General features: G+C 51.3%; 1 protein-coding gene and 1 long non-coding RNA gene across 4 annotated transcripts in view; both read left to right on the top strand.

Annotated features, from left to right (window-relative positions):
* The window catches only part of LOC144411508 (uncharacterized), a 116,175-nt gene that overhangs the window by 47,012 nt on the left and 51,474 nt on the right, over positions 1-17,689 (top strand). The gene's annotated exons all lie outside the window — the stretch shown is intronic.
* Positions 1,029-16,592, top strand: kdr (kinase insert domain receptor (a type III receptor tyrosine kinase)). Of its 3 annotated transcripts, none has more exons than XM_078108823.1 (31): positions 1,029-1,275; positions 1,897-1,990; positions 2,072-2,274; positions 2,503-2,624; positions 2,864-3,029; positions 3,464-3,603; positions 3,872-4,055; positions 4,250-4,364; positions 4,481-4,647; positions 4,746-4,902; positions 5,373-5,496; positions 5,787-5,898; positions 5,994-6,181; positions 6,533-6,701; positions 8,234-8,380; positions 8,462-8,593; positions 9,737-9,843; positions 10,200-10,335; positions 10,878-10,982; positions 11,207-11,320; positions 11,575-11,663; positions 11,899-12,058; positions 12,144-12,235; positions 12,324-12,446; positions 13,759-13,870; positions 13,953-14,052; positions 14,125-14,230; positions 14,470-14,615; positions 15,046-15,112; positions 15,692-15,771; positions 15,937-16,592. In XM_078108823.1, the coding sequence occupies exons 1-31, from the start codon at positions 1,179-1,181 to the stop codon at positions 16,148-16,150; spliced, it is 4,068 nt and encodes a 1,355-aa protein (XP_077964949.1). In that variant the 5' UTR covers positions 1,029-1,178; the 3' UTR covers positions 16,151-16,592. The 3 variants fall into 3 exon arrangements, with proteins under 3 accessions (XP_077964949.1, XP_077964950.1, XP_040040692.2); XM_078108824.1 differs by having other exon boundaries at positions 1,060-1,275; positions 2,861-3,029; positions 5,376-5,496; XM_040184758.2 differs by having other exon boundaries at positions 1,060-1,275; positions 2,861-3,029.

Here is a 17,689-nt window from a genome sequence, read left to right as displayed (position 1 = left end):
ATGAAAAATTGTTCTTTTTTAAAAGTAAAGGTTCATAAAACTCTCAATCTTTTTTACGTGTATTTCAGTAGTATCTATTTTTTTGTTAGTTTGCGAAATTATGTTTAAACACAGTGAAATAGTGTCGTGTTTCCACCTTCCACCTAATAATGTAACTGATATTTAATCATTCCATTGGCATGATCTCATGTGTTGGCCTCCTGCAGAGGATGTCCACAGAATAAATAAAAGTCATGTCTGTGAATAATCAATTCTTTATTAATATCACAACAACAGACAAAACCAATCACCTTCTGAATATTAACTATAAGTCTGTTTTCTGCGAATCTAAAGTCACAGGGTTTAAATGACTTGTGCACAAAAAAACACCAAAAGAAAAAACTCTTTAAAGCTGCGGACGAAGGTTATTATTTTATCGTAATAATCCGATTATTTACCAGATAATTGTGTAAAACAGCGTCTATGAGAACATCTTTTACTTCTTCCCTCCAGCAGGTGGCAGCACCTGAAACCATCACTCAAAATAAGCGTCCAGTCACATGAGGTACATGATAACAATAATAACAACAGGTAATACTCATTTACTTCTGTTGTTTATCATATTATCTTACACCTATTGTGTCTAAAACGTTTGTGTCCGTGTCTCTAATGTCCGTTTGACTTTCAAATAACAGTTAATTGATTCTTTCAGCTTTAATCAAGATATTTGACTCATGTCAAAGTACATACTTAAAATACTCGTATGTAAGACACGCAAGGGACACGCAAGGGACACGCAACGGACTCTCGCGTCTGCGTGTCCTTGTGTCGCTCTGAAAACGCAGAAGCATAAACTAGGCTTAGGTAAGTTTGGATTATATACTTTAGAAATTTAAATTATTTCACCAAATAAAAGTTAAAAAGTTCTAAGTATTATTCATAAAAAACAACAATTAAAAGTCAAGAGACCGACGGACAGAGACAGACAAATAGATCAGAGAGACAGACAGGAAGACGGAGAGAGAGACAGGCAGAGAGAGAGACTCCTCCCCTGCAGGCTGACCAGCTGAGTCTCTCCATCTTCAGCTTCATTGTCTCTCGGCCGTTCAGCCGTCTCTCTTCTTCTCTCCTTCAGGACTTGGTGGTAAACTTTCCTCGGAGTGGAATCTGAGGCCTCAGAAGTCGATGGATCTTTTTCAATGAGACGAGGCCTCCGTCCATGTCTTCTGGTGATGGCGCAGACAGAATCCCTCATTCCTCTGCTGGCCTTTATTCTGAAAATCTGCTGTGTTGCTGGTAAGAGAATCAATCCATTTGTACCCTAATCAATAAATTCCACAATAAAAAGGCAATTCTGTTTACATTTGTTATTCGCCTGTCATTTTAATGTAGACAGTTGAGAAGAAAGAAGTTTTCTAGTGTAATCCACTTATTTCTGCTTTGTGAGTCTTTAACAGTTTATATCTGCTCAATAATAAAGATCCTCAGTTAATCGAACCGATAAAGTTCCCACTTTGTTGCCCTAAAATACCAGACAATGTGTGTGTTTTAGGGGCCTCCGGGGGGGGGGGGGCTGTATCCTCTGAAACAGGAACCCCGCCTAGGCCTCGCTGTGCCGGGGCCATGGAGCCGGCCCGGCCCATCTCCCCCGGCTTCCTGTTTTGACACAACTCCGCCATTTTCTGCTGCAGTGGAAAAATGGCCGCCGGTTACAAAACACCCGAATTTTTGAAAAAAAAAGAAGAAGAAAATCTGTTATGTGCTTTAAGATGCGACCTCGTACATTTTATAAACAGGACCGTGTCGTGGGTGTTTTCGCCCCCCTCGCCCCCCCTCGCCCCCCCTCCCTGTATACGTGGCCGTTGTTCGTCAGCGCCGCACAGACTCACGTGGTCGCGTGTTTGTTGCCTCCTTCAGCCATCGAACTGCGGTTTACGTCTGAGCCGCCGACGCTGAACGTCCCCGCCGTCCACAGGATGAACAGGTCCGACAGCCTGGAGCTGACATGCAGGTATTTACTTCACACACGTGCGTGTGCACATGTATGTACGCGCACGCGTTGACCCCGTGCCGTTGACCCTTTGTCCCTCAGAGGTCGCCAGAACCTGAGGTGGACGACGCCGCCTACGAGCACCCGCTTCTCCACCGTGGACTGCAGAGGGTCGGGTTTCTTCTGCATGACGCTGAGGATCTCCAACGCCACCGTCAACGAGACGGGGCAGTACCGGTGCTCCTACCAGGGCCTGAGGGCGGAGGAGGGCAAGACCTCAGCAGGGGTCTACGTGTTCGTCCACGGTGCGTCCCGCCCCCAACAGTTACCCCATATGTCATCGATCGCAAATACGCCGTGAAGCCCAACGAGTCCATCACACCGTTGGGTTTCCAGAACTGTGGAGGGTCTGCGAGCGCGACCTTCTCCACGGCGACACAGACGTAGAATTTATTCCATTTCCTTTCTTTTATCGAATAAAAACACCTGCGATGACGCCCCCTTAGCGCCACTTAAACGCCTTTTGATTCCAGACTACAAGGTCCCGTTTGTGCCGCCTGAGAAGGAGTTGGAGGTGGTGTTCATCAGCGAGGGGGAGCGGGTGGTGATACCGTGCCGAGGCTCGGCGGAGGATCTCAACGTCACGCTCCACACTGTGAGCAAGTTGTTGTTTCTCTGCACTTCCTGTTCCACCACTTTCCTCCATCAAGGATTATAAGCCTTGAACATGATAAGTGTCGGAGTGGTGCGCGGCGTGTTTTCGGTTCGGCCCGTGGCGTGTCAGCCGGCGGCCCTCCCGGTCGCTCGTTTTCCACATTGTCATTCCACGCCTCGTCTGTGCGTTGTTGTAGGCTTTCCTGTAGGAAACCAGTAAATGTCTGTGTGTGTCAGAAGTATCCCAACAAGGAGCTGCGCCCCGACGGGAAGGACTCGGTGTGGGACGCCCGGACGGGCTTCACGGTGCCCAGCCACCTGATCAGCTACGCCGGCGTCGTGTCCTGCCAGACGCGCATCGCCAACGAGACCTTCAAGTCGTCATTGTACATCGTGGCGGTCGTCGGTAAATGATGCGGAGAGGTCGAGGTCGAAGGTCACGGCTACGCGTAGTCAGATTATTGAGTTTCAGGTCATTTAAGGAGCAGAAGCTCCACTTCGCAGCACGTATGAATAAAGAAATAATCACTTTGGTTCACTATTTGATAATTAGCTCACTGAGCATCGTCCCTGTTGTAGTTTTTGTCTTTTACTTGCATTTCGGACTCACATATATATCTTTTTTAAACATTTCCCCGATGTAATATTTAGATATTTTGTTAAACGTAGGCGGCGTGGAGCGAAACAGGAGGTCCGAACACGTGTAGACACAGAACCCAGTTAGCGTTTATCTGCTTGTGATCAGTAAAGATCTGGTAGAGAGAGAGAGAGAGAGAGAGAGAGAGAGAGAGAACAATCGACTGCCGACTGACCGCCGCGGCGTCCCTCCCTTTTCCGCAGGATACAAGATCTACGAACTCACCCTGACCCCGGCGCAGCTGAGGCTGTCGGCGGGCGAGCGGCTGGTACTCGCCTGCGTGGCCAAGACCGAGCTCAGCGTGGGCATCGAGTTCACGTGGACGCACGCCGGCCGGGCCTGGGTCAGTGTCCCGCTCTTCCCCTGCGTGTCCCACGTGCCGAGACACGTTTCTTGCTTCCTGCTTTTTGAAGGATCCTTTGGTTTATCTTGAAGTGCAAAAGTGACCAGATGTGTTTGTGATGTTCTGGTATTTAGTCGAGTTTGGAGAGAAAAATGTGTGAGTAAAAAGAATGTTAGGTCAAAGAATTTGGGGAAATAAAGTCCAAACACATTGGGACACATCGTGTGGAGAGAAGGTCCAAAGTTCAGCCTCTCCTTCTGTCTCTCAGACCTCGGTCAACAACTCGAGTCCGAGCCGCGAGACGCCGCACAAGAGGAAGCTGTGGGACTCGCTGGTGCTCTCCAAGACGCTGACGGTGGAGAACGTGACGGTGGAGCACAGCGGGGAGTGGACCTGCACCGCGTCCAGCGGGAGGATGGAGAAAAGTGCCTCAGCGTTCCTCAGAGTCTACGGTAGGTGAGATGAAAACGCACCGTTGGGTTTCCTCCTCCTCAAGGACAGCGGACGCTTCTCTGTCCATCTGACACTCAGATGGATGATTGAAGAGAAAAAGTTCTTTTGTTTACTGCGAATCAGTGAAACAACCGATAAGTTCTATTCATCCATTAACTTTTGATGGTTTGTGCTGCTCGTCTTTGCTCTGCAGAGAAGCCGTTCATCACCATGAAGGAGCCGTGGACGAAGGTCTGGGAGGTGAACGTGGGCGCTCAGACGTCCATTCCCGTCAAGTACTCGGCCTACCCGGAGCCCAGCTTCGCATGGTACGTCGCCGCCGCCGCACGCCGCCGCACGCCGCCGCACGCCGCCGCACGCCGCCGCACGCCGCCGCAGCGCGAGCTTCGGTCTCACCGGGCGGACGCTGCCTCTGTGTGCGCAGGTTGAAGAACGGCCTTCCCCTGAAGGACGATTACAGGCTGCAGCAGAGGAACGACACGCTGCTCATCCACCAGGTCGCTAAAGGAGACGCGGGGAACTACACGATGGTCCTGACCAACAACCTCAGCGGAGAGGAGCGGCGGCGCTCCTTCCAGCTGCTGGTCAACGGCACGTCTCTCCCCCCTGTTGGACACGTTTCTCTCCGCTCTCGTGGGAGACAGAGCGGCGTTAACTCGGGGCGTCTCCTCCTTCTTCTTCTTCTGCAGCGCCTCCGCAAATCATCGAGAAGGAGGTGGCGGTGGACAGCGACGTGTACCTGTACGGCAGCAGCCCCACCCTGAGGTGCAGCGCCCGCGGGTTCCCCACGCCGGCCCGCGTCCGGTGGCAGTGGATGTCCCGGGACGACTGTCCGCAGGCCTTCATGTGAGTCCCGTCCCCCCCCCGGCCCCCGATGAGATTCACGCATTTGATAAGAAGAACGTCCATTTCTGGATCAGTTCCTGGGGGGGGGGGCGTAGTCAGCTGACTGTCGGGGGTGTCGGTGGGATGGACGTGTCCACAGAGGAACATCAGCAGGTCTCCTTATCTCCAGCTACGCAGCGCAGCACTTCCTCAGGCCCGGCTGGCTTCCTGTTGTTCTCCTTCTCGCAGTAATAAAAAAGAAACGTCTCCTTCCTGCTGAAGCCACTTCTCTGTCCCCCCCCCCCCCCCCCTGGACGTCACGACAACGTCAAGTTCTCTTTTATCTTTGACCTCAGTAAGTTAGTGAAGTCACTCCACGCTGCAAGAAAAGAGAAAACACGAGATAAACATTGAAAGTTCCCCGTCGGTGCAACAATCGAGTGCAGCTTTTCTAACGTTTCTGAAGCGGCGTCTCTGTGTTTGGGCCCCAGGAGGTCGGGCCCCGTGAAGTCCATGCTGCAGCTGGCGCAGTGCGCCGGGTGGAGGGACATAAGCAACAGCACCACCCACCGCCCGGTGGAGCAGGTCAGGGTGGACGCGGAGCATTCCCAGAAGGTAAAGGATTACCCGACTTTACAATGAATATGAAGAAATAAATCAAGAGTTTGGAATAAATAAATGTATTTTTATTCATTTATTTACCAATATATGTTTTTGCTGCTTTTCTTCTCTATTTTAAATTTAAATTTTATAACCGTAATTCATTATTAAATCAACCTGCATATGCGTTTTCTAATCTTTGCAAATATAAAAAAAAATGTTTTATATATTCTTTGAGTTATTTATTTATAACTGCAGCTTCACCACAACAATCCACTTTCACAATATTTAATATTTAATATCAGATAATCTCGAGCTCTCTGAAGATCCACAAAGCCGACGCCCACGCCGTCTACAGATGCTCGGCCGCCAACAAAGTCGGGGAGGATTCCCGCGTCATCTTCTTCCACGTCACACGTGGGCACCTATTTTCTTTTCTTTCATATTCTCGCGTGGCTTCTTCCCGTTGACCACCGTCGGTACTCAGTCGGGCGTCTGTCTTTGCTGCGCAGGCGGCCTGGAGGTCAGCGTGTCCCCCGCCGGCGGGCCCCTAGAGGAGGACCACGTGGTCCTGAGCTGCAAGGCGGACAAGCTGATCTACGGCAACCTGACCTGGTTCCTGGTGACCAACGCGTCGGAGGCGGAGCCGATCGCGTCCGTGCAGCCGTGCCGCCCGTGGTGGAACGTCACTGCGCTGAAGGTACCGGTGGTTTTTATTTTCATGCGGCTCTTCAGTCAATTAGCAGATCCAGATTATACATTTAGAATATAAAGAACTAACAAACCATGATGTATTAGATGGTCGGACATCGGTACTTTATACATCTTGAATTGGCAAATGATTGTTTCACATCAGCAGGTTGTGTTGCAACACCAGACATGATCAATAGTTGTGGTACACGCTGTCGCCGTGATCACAAAGTAACGGACAACCTAATGCAGCAATAACATATTACTCTGCATAATTAATATTTCAACCTTCTGGAACTTAACTTTTTTGAATCCAGTCCTGTTTTTAGTGAATAACTCCTGTCTTTGCGTTGATCCAAAGCGGAGTCCTCCGTCTCGCGTGGCGCTCGCCGCCCAGCGGGGCACCAACATGACGCTGGAGCTGTCGCTGCCCGGCGCGTCCCCTCAGGACGAGGGACTGTACGCCTGTCAGGTGGAGAACATCCAGACTGGGGAGAAAACCTGCCTACTGCACCGACTTTCTCTCAAAGGTACAAACGTACAATTCACCTTTTCGTGTTTGAAATTAGGACCTTAAAGTATATAATCTACACTGGAAAAGCATCATATTAACCACCAACCAAGTGAAGTCAAAGCTTCATGCGTTAAAGCTGCATTCTGTGTAGTGACCAGCAGGGGGCGACTCCTCTGCTCCCATAGACGTCTATGAGGAAATGACTCTACTTCTCTGTAGTGACCAGCAGGGGGCGACTCCTCTGCTCCCATAGACGTCTATGAGGAAATGACTCTACTTCTCTGTAGTGACCAGCAGGGGGCGACTCCTCTGCTCCCATAGACGTCTATGAGGAAATGACTCTACTTCTCTGTAGTGACCAGCAGGGGGCGACTCCTCTGCTCCCATAGACGTCTATGAGGAAATGACTCTACTTCTCTGTAGTGACCAGCAGGGGGCGACTCCTCTGCTCCCATAGACGTCTATGAGGAAATGACTCTACTTCTCTGTAGTGACCAGCAGGGGGCGACTCCTCTGCTCCCATAGACGTCTATGAGGAAATGACTCTACTTCTCTGTAGTGACCAGCAGGGGGCGACTCCTCTGCTCCCATAGACGTCTATGAGGAAATGACTCTACTTCTCTGTAGTGACCAGCAGGGGGCGACTCCTCTGCTCCCATAGACGTCTATGAGGAAATGACTCTACTTCTCTGTAGTGACCAGCAGGGGGCGACTCCTCTGCTCCCATAGACGTCTATGAGGAAATGACTCTACTTCTCTCTTGATTTATTCCCTCAGTAAACATTGTGAACGTGAGTTTATGTCTCAGTCTCTGGTTTCAGGTCTTCTTCAACACAACATGATGTTCATTTAGTGAATTATAGTGCATTTAGAGTCAAACAGGCCATAAAGCAGGGGATGCTGTAGGGCGGGGCTACACACCGATTGACAGGTCTCTAATAGATCATGAAGAAGGGGATGCTGTAGGGCGGGGCTACACGCTGATTGACAGGTCTCTAATAGATCATGAAGAAGGGGATGCTGTAGGGCGGGTCTACACGCTGATTGACAGGTCTCTAATAGATCATGAAGAAGGGGATGCTGTAGGGCGGGTCTACACGATGATTGACAGGTCTTTAACGGAGATAATAATACGACGTCTCTACGTCCTCCTCAGTTCAAATATGGTCACTTCCCCTTAACTGGTTGCAAAAAAGCCAAGATATCCAAACTTGAGGCTTCATAGTCCACAAACCGACGAGTAACGTCACCACGACGACGTCCAGTTTGTTTACAGTCGGGAATTTTAAGACACAAGTTTTGTGTGTTGAGAAATGTTTATGAATGTCACTTTATCGCTTGATCTTCAATCTCGCCCGTGGTGCTCAGTGCTCGTGAAGTGAGATACTCGTACTTGTTTTTGATATATTTATATAGTTCTGAGAAATATATTCCATTGAACTCAGGGAAAATCAGCCATCTAATCAGTCATCCGGTCATTGAGTCCTTTAGAGATAAAACTGTAAAATGTAGTATTCTTACATGGATTCATTTTGATACTGACTTCAGGTCTGGAGGCTGCGAGGATTCTTCGCAACTTAACCGACCAAAAAGTCAACGTGAGCGCCACCATCAGCCTCCTGTGTGACGCCGCCGGGACGCCGGACCCGACGGTGGCGTGGACCAAAAACAACCACAGCGTGGTGGAGGGCTCAGGTGAGACGGAGCGCCTCCTTCTGACCACGGTTCACCACTCGAGGGGCTCCCCCGATTAACGGCGTTGACGCCTGTTTTCAGGCGTGATCCTGAGTCGGCACAACCGCATGCTGACCATTCAGCGCGCCAAGAAGGAGGACAGCGGCCTGTACAGCTGCACCGCCTGCAACAGCCGCGGCTGTGACACCACGCAGGCCTACCTGACCACCGAAGGTCAGTCCCGCCCCGTTAGCCCACTGAGGGTACACCCGGCGGCCCCTGGGCACAGACACGCTAGAGGCCCCCTAAGGTCCACATGGGAGCAAGACCCCCATGAGCAGTGGTGGTTGTGGGTCTCTTCGTAGTCTTTTAGTGTCTCTGTGGGGTCTTTAAGTGTCTCTTCATAGTGGTCTAGTGTCTCTCGAGTCTTTTGGAGATCCATACGAACGCGGCACACATGCGAAGCGGCGTCCTGGTTGCGTTTGGCAAAGAGTCCGACCGGGCTGATTACAGCTGATTCTGCACTATTGAGTAAAGGAAGAAGGCTTTCAAATCAACATAAATTATGTTGCACTTTAATTGTAAATTACTTAGATTAATTTATTTCATTTTCTTTCAAATCGGACAGCTTCAATTTTTGGGGATTTTATGTAAAACCATAAAACACTTTTGCTTTAAGTGTTGAACTTTGACTCCTCCCCTTTTCATTGTTGATCCAAACCGTGAGGTTTGTGCTCCGCTGCGTCTCAGTATTTTGTAGTCGATCTCGTAGTTTTGTGTATCTTGCATCTTGCATCCGCAGACTTGTTAACGCTCACTTACTGTTCATGGTTCATATGCTGCAGCCTCAAGGCCTCCTCGACCCAATCAAACATTTATTGGTATCAAAAGACGGGAAGTTGTCCCGTTTAACACACATCCTCCCCGAAAACAATGAGGAGGGAGCCCGACAAAAGGGGGGAGGCCGGGTCCTGCTCTCCCCCGTCCACGGCCACAAACAGATGCACGAACTGGAGCCAGGGCCTACGTGACCTGGACCCCGCCAGCGGAATGTGGACCCAGTTAGACCCTGTCAGCTCAGCCTGCCAACGGGGGGGGGGGGGGCAGAGCGCCGACGGGTGACGGGAACATCTTGCACACGCGTGAGGGAGGTTTACCGAGCAACAAGAAGAAGTAATCGGCAGTAATTGTTCCTGCTGACATTTGTTATCACCAGATAAACTGACAGTTTGCTTAGAGAATTATTCCAACGCTTCCCCCCACACACACACACTCACACACACACACACACACACACACTCACACACTCACACACACACACACACACACACACACACACACTCACACACACATCTCATGCTGCTGTGTCCCCTGTAGGTGCAGAGGAAAAGACCAACGTGGAGCTGATCGTTCCCATCGGGTCAGTGGTCATCGCCATGTTTTTCTGGCTGCTGATCGTCTTTGTCATCCGTGGGAGAAAGAAAGTAAGACCTGCCTTCGCCGCGGGCGTCCCTCCGTGGACTTTCCCTCATCCGGTTACACAAACACAGGAGACCCGTTGCAAAAAAAGAGAAATGCAGCGACACGCGTGCACAAGCGTGCTCACTGTGGAGGTGTGAGAGTGATTGGAAGTGACTGGTTTGGCTCCCAGTGGCTGCTCCTCTTTGTTCCCAGGAACAAGGGCCACTCTCTGCTCCCATAAACCCCGTAGACCAGAAGCATATTGGGACCCTATTTCAACTGGGGAGGGGCAGCGGAGTCACTCGAAAAATGCTGTACGATTTCATTATTAAACATCAATTCAGACGGGTTTTCTTTGTCTCTCTTCTTTGTCTCTCAGCCGACTGGGGGTGACCTGAAGACGGGATACCTGTCCATGATCCTGGACTCTGAGGACATGCCCATGGACGAGCAGTGCGAGAGGCTCACTTACGACGCTAATAAATGGGAGTTCCCTCGGGACAGGCTGAAGCTAGGTGAGACCTCTGAAGGCCCCGAAGGGGACACGAGAGCTCCTGCGTGTTCTAAAGAAGATCACCAAGGGGAAATCTGCCCACTCCAGCGACGGGTTGAGGTTCTCCTCCCGTCGCCGCTTACGATGTTGAATCAGAGATGGAGGATAGACGACTGGAACTGTTTGTCCAAAGCGTTTGTACCTCATATTTACACAGCGCCCGGACAAAATGCGTGTTAAAATACGAGTGCAGTGCATTTGAAGCGTTATTTCCGGTGTTGATGGCGCTGCAGTGTTAGCATAGCATAGCATAGCATCACTCGATCCGAGCTGCATCCAGAAAACAAGCATTTGAAAAGCGGTCTTGCTTGTTGGCTTGCAGCCGGAGCGTCGGGACGTGTCCGTCAGAAGAGCTCTCTGAGTTGCGTGTGAATGTCTCAACCAACAATCCCAGCAATCAATCCGGCGCGACTGCGAACGCTTTCGTACTGTTAGTGAACTGTGACAGAAGGCGTCCCGCGTCTGAGGCTTCCGTCTTTGTCTTCCCAATGTCCTGCAATCAAGGTGACCCGCTGGGGCGAGGAGCGTTCGGTCAGGTGGTCGAAGCGGCGGCCTTCGGCATTGAGAAAGCCACCACGTGCACCACCGTCGCAGTCAAGATGCTGAAGGGTGAGTGTTCCTTACTCCACTTCCTCTCCACGCACGCAGCTCAATGCACGACGGAGTGGTCGGTGGTCGGGTCCTTTCTCAGAGCGGCACAAGCCGATCTCAGTTGGGTATTTAGCAACACGGACCCTCCTCCTCCTCCTCCTCCTCCTCATGCAAATTCTATGTAAATGAAAAAGGATCCTTTGGCACTACTGAGAAAACAATGACATCTGTCTGTGTTACAGAGGGAGCCACGTCCAGCGAGTACCGCGCCTTGATGTCGGAGCTGAAGATCCTCATTCATATCGGACATTATCTCAACGTCGTCAACCTGCTGGGAGCCTGTACGAAGCCTGGAGGTGAGTGAGCACATGGTGGTACAAGTCCTCTGCTCCCATAGACGTCTATGAGGAAATGACTCTACTTCTCTCTGGATTTATTCCCTCAGTAAACATTGTAAACATGAGTTTATGGTCTCTAGTCTAGCTAGTCTGTAGTTTCACGTCTTCAACACAGCATGATGTTCGTTTAGTGACTGATGGTCCATTTAGAGTCAAACAGACCCTAAAGCAGGGGAGGCTTTACCTCATTGCTCCCCCCACCCCGCTTGCAGGGCCGCTGATGGTGATTGTGGAGTACTGCAAACACGGAAACCTCTCCAGCTACCTGAAGAGCAAGCGTGGAGAGTACAGCCCCTACAAGGTAAGCGTAACCGTCTGCGCCCACCTTCGCCTCGTAGCAAACAAGGACGTGAAGCTGAAGTCACACTCAAACTGCGGCCGCCTCTCGTGAGGTCATCGTTGAGTCGGGGACCAGCCGGCCTTGAATCTAACCAGCATGCATTGCGCTGTGATCGTCGAGGATCATCTTGAAGGGGCCTGACGCACGGAACGCGGCGTCTGGTCTGGTATTTGATGAGGTTCTTTTCCCTTTACAGAGGCGGCGGGTGGACAGCCAGCGGTGGAAGGCCGAGGAGGACGTGGCCGAGGGGGACCTGGGCCTGGGGAACATCACCCAGCTGGACATCTGCACGGGAACAGCCGCCTGCTCCAGAGCCGGAGACCAGGCCTCGAGCGGCATCGCTGACCCGCGGGAAGGTGGGGAGAGGGGGCGCGACCCCCACCTTGTTGTGGAGAACTTGTACACGTTGTTGTGAATTAAATTCCACCATGTGACCGACAGAGAGTTCGGACGAGGACCATCTGACCATGGAGGACCTGATCAGCTACAGCTTCCAGGTGGCTAAGGGCATGGAGTTCCTGTCGTCCCGCAAGGTGAAAGCAAAACCATCTAGATGTATGTTTACGCATATGAATCCCAAGTGTGAACGTGAATCCCCTTTTGTTTCTGCTGGCTCCGTAGTGCATCCACAGAGACCTAGCAGCCAGAAACATCCTACTTTCAGAGAACAACGTGGTGAAGATCTGCGACTTCGGCCTTGCTAGAGACGTCTACAAAGACCCCGACTACGTCCGCAAGGGAGACGTGAGTTTTGATAGCGGCATTCCCACCATAAGGTTCCAGTTCCAGTTTCCACCTGCTCAAAGAGCTTGAGGCTAAGTGGTAAATTGTGTGTTTGTGCTTTAGAACGTAACCACCGTGGAACAACAACAACAACATTTATCTTTGGTCTCATTGGTCTCTCTCACCTCGCTTGCGTAATCTCCCTCTATCTCCCACTGACTTTTTAAAAAACAAGCCGTTAAGTTACACAAAGATAATCGCTCTCCCCTCATTTCTAAAACGGTTCTAAACAGAACTCCTCACGACCAAAACAGCATCAGCGTATCACCGGAAAACACAACCCACAAGGCTCCTGTGCTTTCAGAAAGAACTAATCCTCACAGAGGAGTTAAACAAGGTGGCAACTCTGGTTTATGAAAAATGAAGCTAAAGCTTCACGTGTTATGGCTGCAGTCTCCCTAGTGTCCACCGGGGGGCGACATGTGTTATGGCTGCAGTCTGCCTAGTGTCCACCGGGGGGCGACATGTGTTATGGCTGCAGTCTGCCTAGTGTCCACCGGGGGGCGACATGTGTTATGGCTGCAGTCTGCCTAGTGTCCACCGGGGGGCGACATGTGTTATGGCTGCAGTCTGCCTAGTGTCCACCGGGGGGCGACATGTGTTATGGCTGCAGTCTGCCTAGTGTCCACCGGGGGGCGACATGTGTTATGGCTGCAGTCTCCCTAGTTGTCCACCGGGGGGGCGACATGTGTTATGGCTGCAGTCTGCCTACTGTCCACCGGGGGGGCGACATGTGTTATGGCTGCAGTCTCCCTAGTTGTCCACCGGGGGGGGGCGACACGTGTTATGGCTGCAGTCTCCCTACTGTCCACCGGGGGGGCGACATGTGTTATGGCTGCAGTCTGCCTAGTGTCCTCCGGGGGGCGACATGTGTTATGGCTGCAGTCTCCCTACTGTCCACCGGGGGGGCGACACGTGTTATGGCTGCAGTCTGCCTAGTGTCCTCCGGGGGGCAACATGTGTTATGGCTGCAGTCTGCCTAGTGTCCACCGGGGGGCGACATGTGTTATGGCTGCAGTCTCCCTAGTGTCCTCCGGGGGGCGACATGTGTTATGGCTGCAGTCTCCCTAGTGTCCTCCGGGGGGCGACTCCTCTGGTCCCATGGACGTCGATGAGAAAATGACTTCTCTCTTGATCTATTGCCTCAGTAAACATTGTAAACATGAGTTTAGAATCTGGTTGGATCGCAGTGAGATCCTCCAAAGGTTCCTGGTTCCTGAAGTCAAAAGGCACCGATTAAAACACACGGTTTACGTCCTCCTTCTTGCTACAGGCGCGCCTCCCTCTGAAGTGGATGGCTCCGGAGACCATCTTCGATCGGGTGTACACCACCCAAAGCGATGTGTGGTCCTTTGGAGTTCTCCTCTGGGAGATCTTCTCTCTGGGTAAGCCCCCCCCCCCCCTCCCCCCCCGATCGCCCCATGAAGCCAGACGCACCCACCACACCTCTGCTTTGGCTTCCCACAGGTGCGTCTCCGTATCCGGGCGTCTGCATCGACGAGCTGTTCTGCCGGCGGCTGAAGGAGGGCACCAGGATGAGACCCCCGGAGTACGCCACCACTGAGATGTGAGTGCGGGCAGAGGCGTTTTCCCCCCCCCCCCGCGCGGACGTCTCACCGTCACATCATTTACCCCGCAGATACCAAACCATGTTGGACTGCTGGCTGGATCGGCCCACGGACAGGCCCACCTTCGCCGAGCTGGTGGGACACCTGGGCAACCTGCTGCAGGCCAGCGCCCAACAGGTGCGTCCACCGGGCCCACAAGACATCCCAACTCCGCCCCGTCGGTTGTCACAGACAAACAAAGATCCCGACGTAGCAGCTTCTGCACAGCCTCGATAATCCATCGAGCAGTTTAGGATTAAAGCCAAACCCGTTTCCATGGCAACATCTCTCAGTTCTCTTTCCCGTGGTGTTTTTTACCGTAGCCACGGTTTAAGAAGTAAGCCGCTCACAATGGTGATTGTGCCCTTGGTCTCCAGGACGGGAAGGACTACATCCCCCTGACGGCCGGCGTCGAGGCCGACGGCTCTCTGGTGACCCCTGACCCCAGGAGCCCCTACAGCAGGCCGCACAGCGGGGAGCCCCCGGAGGCTCAGCTCCACTACGACAACCCGCCGCGCCTCGGGTCAGCATGACGAGCGCACTCGACACTTCTTAAAAGAAACACAGCGATTGTTGTCACAAATATGGACGAGCTGCCCGGCAATGACTTTAAATCCGGTTACAAGACAGATCCATAAATGACTTAATTTGGACTTGAGCCTTTTGCCTTGAAAGTACTCGATACTTGAAGGTAAACAGGAAAACCAATCGCAGCATCCACAACGTGATGGGTCACAAATTAAAGACTCTGATGGCAAAAGCCTTTTCTGACTTTTTGGGAAACTCAAAGTTTAGGACTCAAAACTTGAGTGTAAAGACTCCTACTTTAGTTTTAACTTTTCATTCCCACCCTGTGGTCTGACTTCAGACGTGGCGCCATAATTCTTTACCGTGCATTTAAAAAAAAAAAGGCCTTAGAAAGACGCGAGTACTCACTTGGTTCCTGTGTGCAGAGCGTCCCAGCGGAGCGAGCGGGGCGGCCGTCCTCTCAGCGCTAAGACGTTCGAGGACGTTCCTGTGGTGAGTCTCTGCACAAGACACATCATGTGTACAATACTTGAGTTACAATGCTGTTCTTGTCTCATTCAATTCAATGAGACAATGTGTCCACACGTTTGACTGATACTGTACATCTGCATGAAATATTAAAAGTGCATTTATTCAAATGCAGTCCAGTAAAAATGAAAGATTAAGTAAAACTGTGTAAAAATAACTAATCTATTCAATTAGTGGAGGGTCTGAAAATGAATCACTAGTTAATTAGTCAGTAATTGATCATTGATCTAAGTTGATTGACAATTGTCTCCTGTGATCTGGTGATGACACTTTTTAATGATTAAAATTAACTGCATCTGACCAAGCACACTTATCAAAATATCTCATGAAAATGAAAAACAATCACATGACATTTCAGTACGATATCAGGAATAGTGACTTTTAGGTATCGGCTGACGTCATGTGACTGCCATGGAGTTACTTTATACACAAAAATCTACAGGTGGACTTAATGTGTGTCATGAATGTGTATTTCTGTAATCTAAGGAACCAGTCGATAACGCTGAGCCTGCAGCCTTTTTTAAACAGCGTCTGTGTCCACAGGGGGGTCACACGGACATGTGCTTCCCACCTGAGCAGGTGAAGGGTTTGAATCAACAGCTGCCAACCACGCCCAACTTCAGGTGAGAGTCGTATCCACAGCACTCAAACTGCCCTCCCCCTCCTCCCCCCTCCTCCCTCCCTCCTCCTCTCCTGCACTGGTTTTATTCCTCATCTGCTCCTCTGCCTCGCCCGGATCAATAAACACCGATCACCTCCCTCTGCGTGTTTGCTTGTGGTTTCTCCAGCCAGCTGCTGCGCTTTAAGAGCAAAGAGTCTCTGGCCTCGGAGTCGTCCAATCAGACGAGCGGCTACCAGTCCGGGTACCACTCCGATGAGGCCGACGCCCCCATCTACGCCAACGAGGAGGCCATCATCAAGCCCAGCATGCTGAAGAAGCCTCCGCCCAGCAGGGCGGACAAATTCAACACGGAGATCCGCTACAGCACGCCGCCCGTCTGACCCGCCCCCCCGGCCCCCCCCGGGCCCACCCGGGCCTCCCCCGGCCCCCCATCCCAAGTCTTTCCACTGTGTGCGTCACGCTTTCAGAACAATCGCGTTCTTTTCAGGCGAGCGGAGGAGAATGAAGGTTGTGCGATGAGTTTGCTCAAAAGGTCGAGACACGCCCACTTCCTGACGGCGCGACTCCACCCACTTCCTCTCTGCAGAAAATGACTGGAACGTTTTAGATAACCGAATAACTGGAAATGTTTTGCTTTTTATCGCGGCGGCGCATTAAATGTCCAGTGAGGAAACAGTTCTCTCAAGTCACAACATGTGTACAGTTCTTTTTAATGCATTTATATATATATATATATACACAACTTACAGTATTTTATTGAAAATGTATTACTAAACCTGCAATAAATGTAGTTTTGTAAAAATCTAAAATGCACACTATTAAGACGGCTTTGGTTTGCTCTTTTATCATTAACAATTGTTCCTCCATGACATCATCATTAACGAATCCAGACAATGCAAACTAAAGTCTTCTTCAGCCTCAGTCAGCGAGGAGGTCGTTACGGTGGAGAGTTGGTCAAAGATCACACGTTCTTCAGACGGGTTGAGGACGGGTTTCTTCAGGAGGGGGTTGGTGGTGGAGGACGGTGGTGGACGGGCAGAGGTTACCAGGGTAAGAACTTGGTTAGGAGACGGGGGGGTGAAGGAGGGAAGTGAGGGCGATGGAGGTGAAGCCAGTGGGTTTGAGAAACAGGAGCGTATGTCGGCTATGTTCTTGGTAAAGTAGTTGACAAAGTCTCCAGGAGGAAGGGAGGAGGGGGGAGGAGGACTGGGGAGTATCGAGGAGGTTGAAGAAGATCAAAGAGAGTTTTTTGGGGTCAGAGAATGAAGATCCGATTCTTGATTGGTAGAAAGAGCTTTTGGCAGCAGAGACAGAAGCAGAAAAAGAGAAGAGATTGAAACTCAAGCAGGTCGTCAGGTCGTTTATATTTACGCCGTCTCCTCTCCGATGCTCGCACGGCGGCTCTCATGGCACCGGATCAGACCGACACGGCGCCGGAGGGGATTTACCGACCCGTCGGGTCGTCAGAGGACAGAGAGACTAGAGAGGAGGACGGAGAGGAGGAGAGTCTCTGCAGCAGCGTTCGGATGAGTGAGAAGGAGTCGGTAGAAGGGAGAGCTGATGGGACAGAGGAGGACAGAGAGGAGGACAGAGAGGAGGACAGAGAGGAGGAGAGAGGGAGCGAACGTTGGCTCACTGAGACACCGATCGGCTCGGCCTGGAACTCAAAGCATCACTACGCCCACAAAATAATCAACGCATCACCCGGAGTCCCTTTTCTGCCATGTGTCCTCAATCACTACGACTGTGACAGTCTGTGAACGGATGTCTTGATGATGTGTTCCTATTGTTTTCTCCACGAGTTCACGGTGACACGGGGGGGACGGGGGGAGGACGGGGGGGGCGGACGGGGGGGGGGGGTAACATGAGCGTCGACGTGTCTGAAAAGAGGTGCATGTCCGTCGGCATGAGAACAATAT

This window comes from Gasterosteus aculeatus, chromosome 8, assembly GCF_964276395.1.
Source record: "Gasterosteus aculeatus chromosome 8, fGasAcu3.hap1.1, whole genome shotgun sequence".
Classification (NCBI taxonomy): Eukaryota; Metazoa; Chordata; class Actinopteri; order Perciformes; family Gasterosteidae; genus Gasterosteus; species Gasterosteus aculeatus.
This window is presented reverse-complemented; position numbering and strand designations above follow the sequence as displayed.

Excerpts from the sequence above, each read along its gene's own strand:
- kdr (XM_040184758.2), top strand. The coding sequence starts at position 1,179 with ATGAGACGAGGCCTCCGTCCATGTCTTCTGGTGATGGCGCAGACAGAA. Across the intron at positions 2,625-2,860 it reads TCAACGTCACGCTCCACACT|AAGTATCCCAACAAGGAGCT; the intron begins GTGAGCAAGTTG and ends TGTGTGTGTCAG. Across the intron at positions 14,053-14,124 it reads GAGTACGCCACCACTGAGAT|ATACCAAACCATGTTGGACT; the intron begins GTGAGTGCGGGC and ends TTTACCCCGCAG.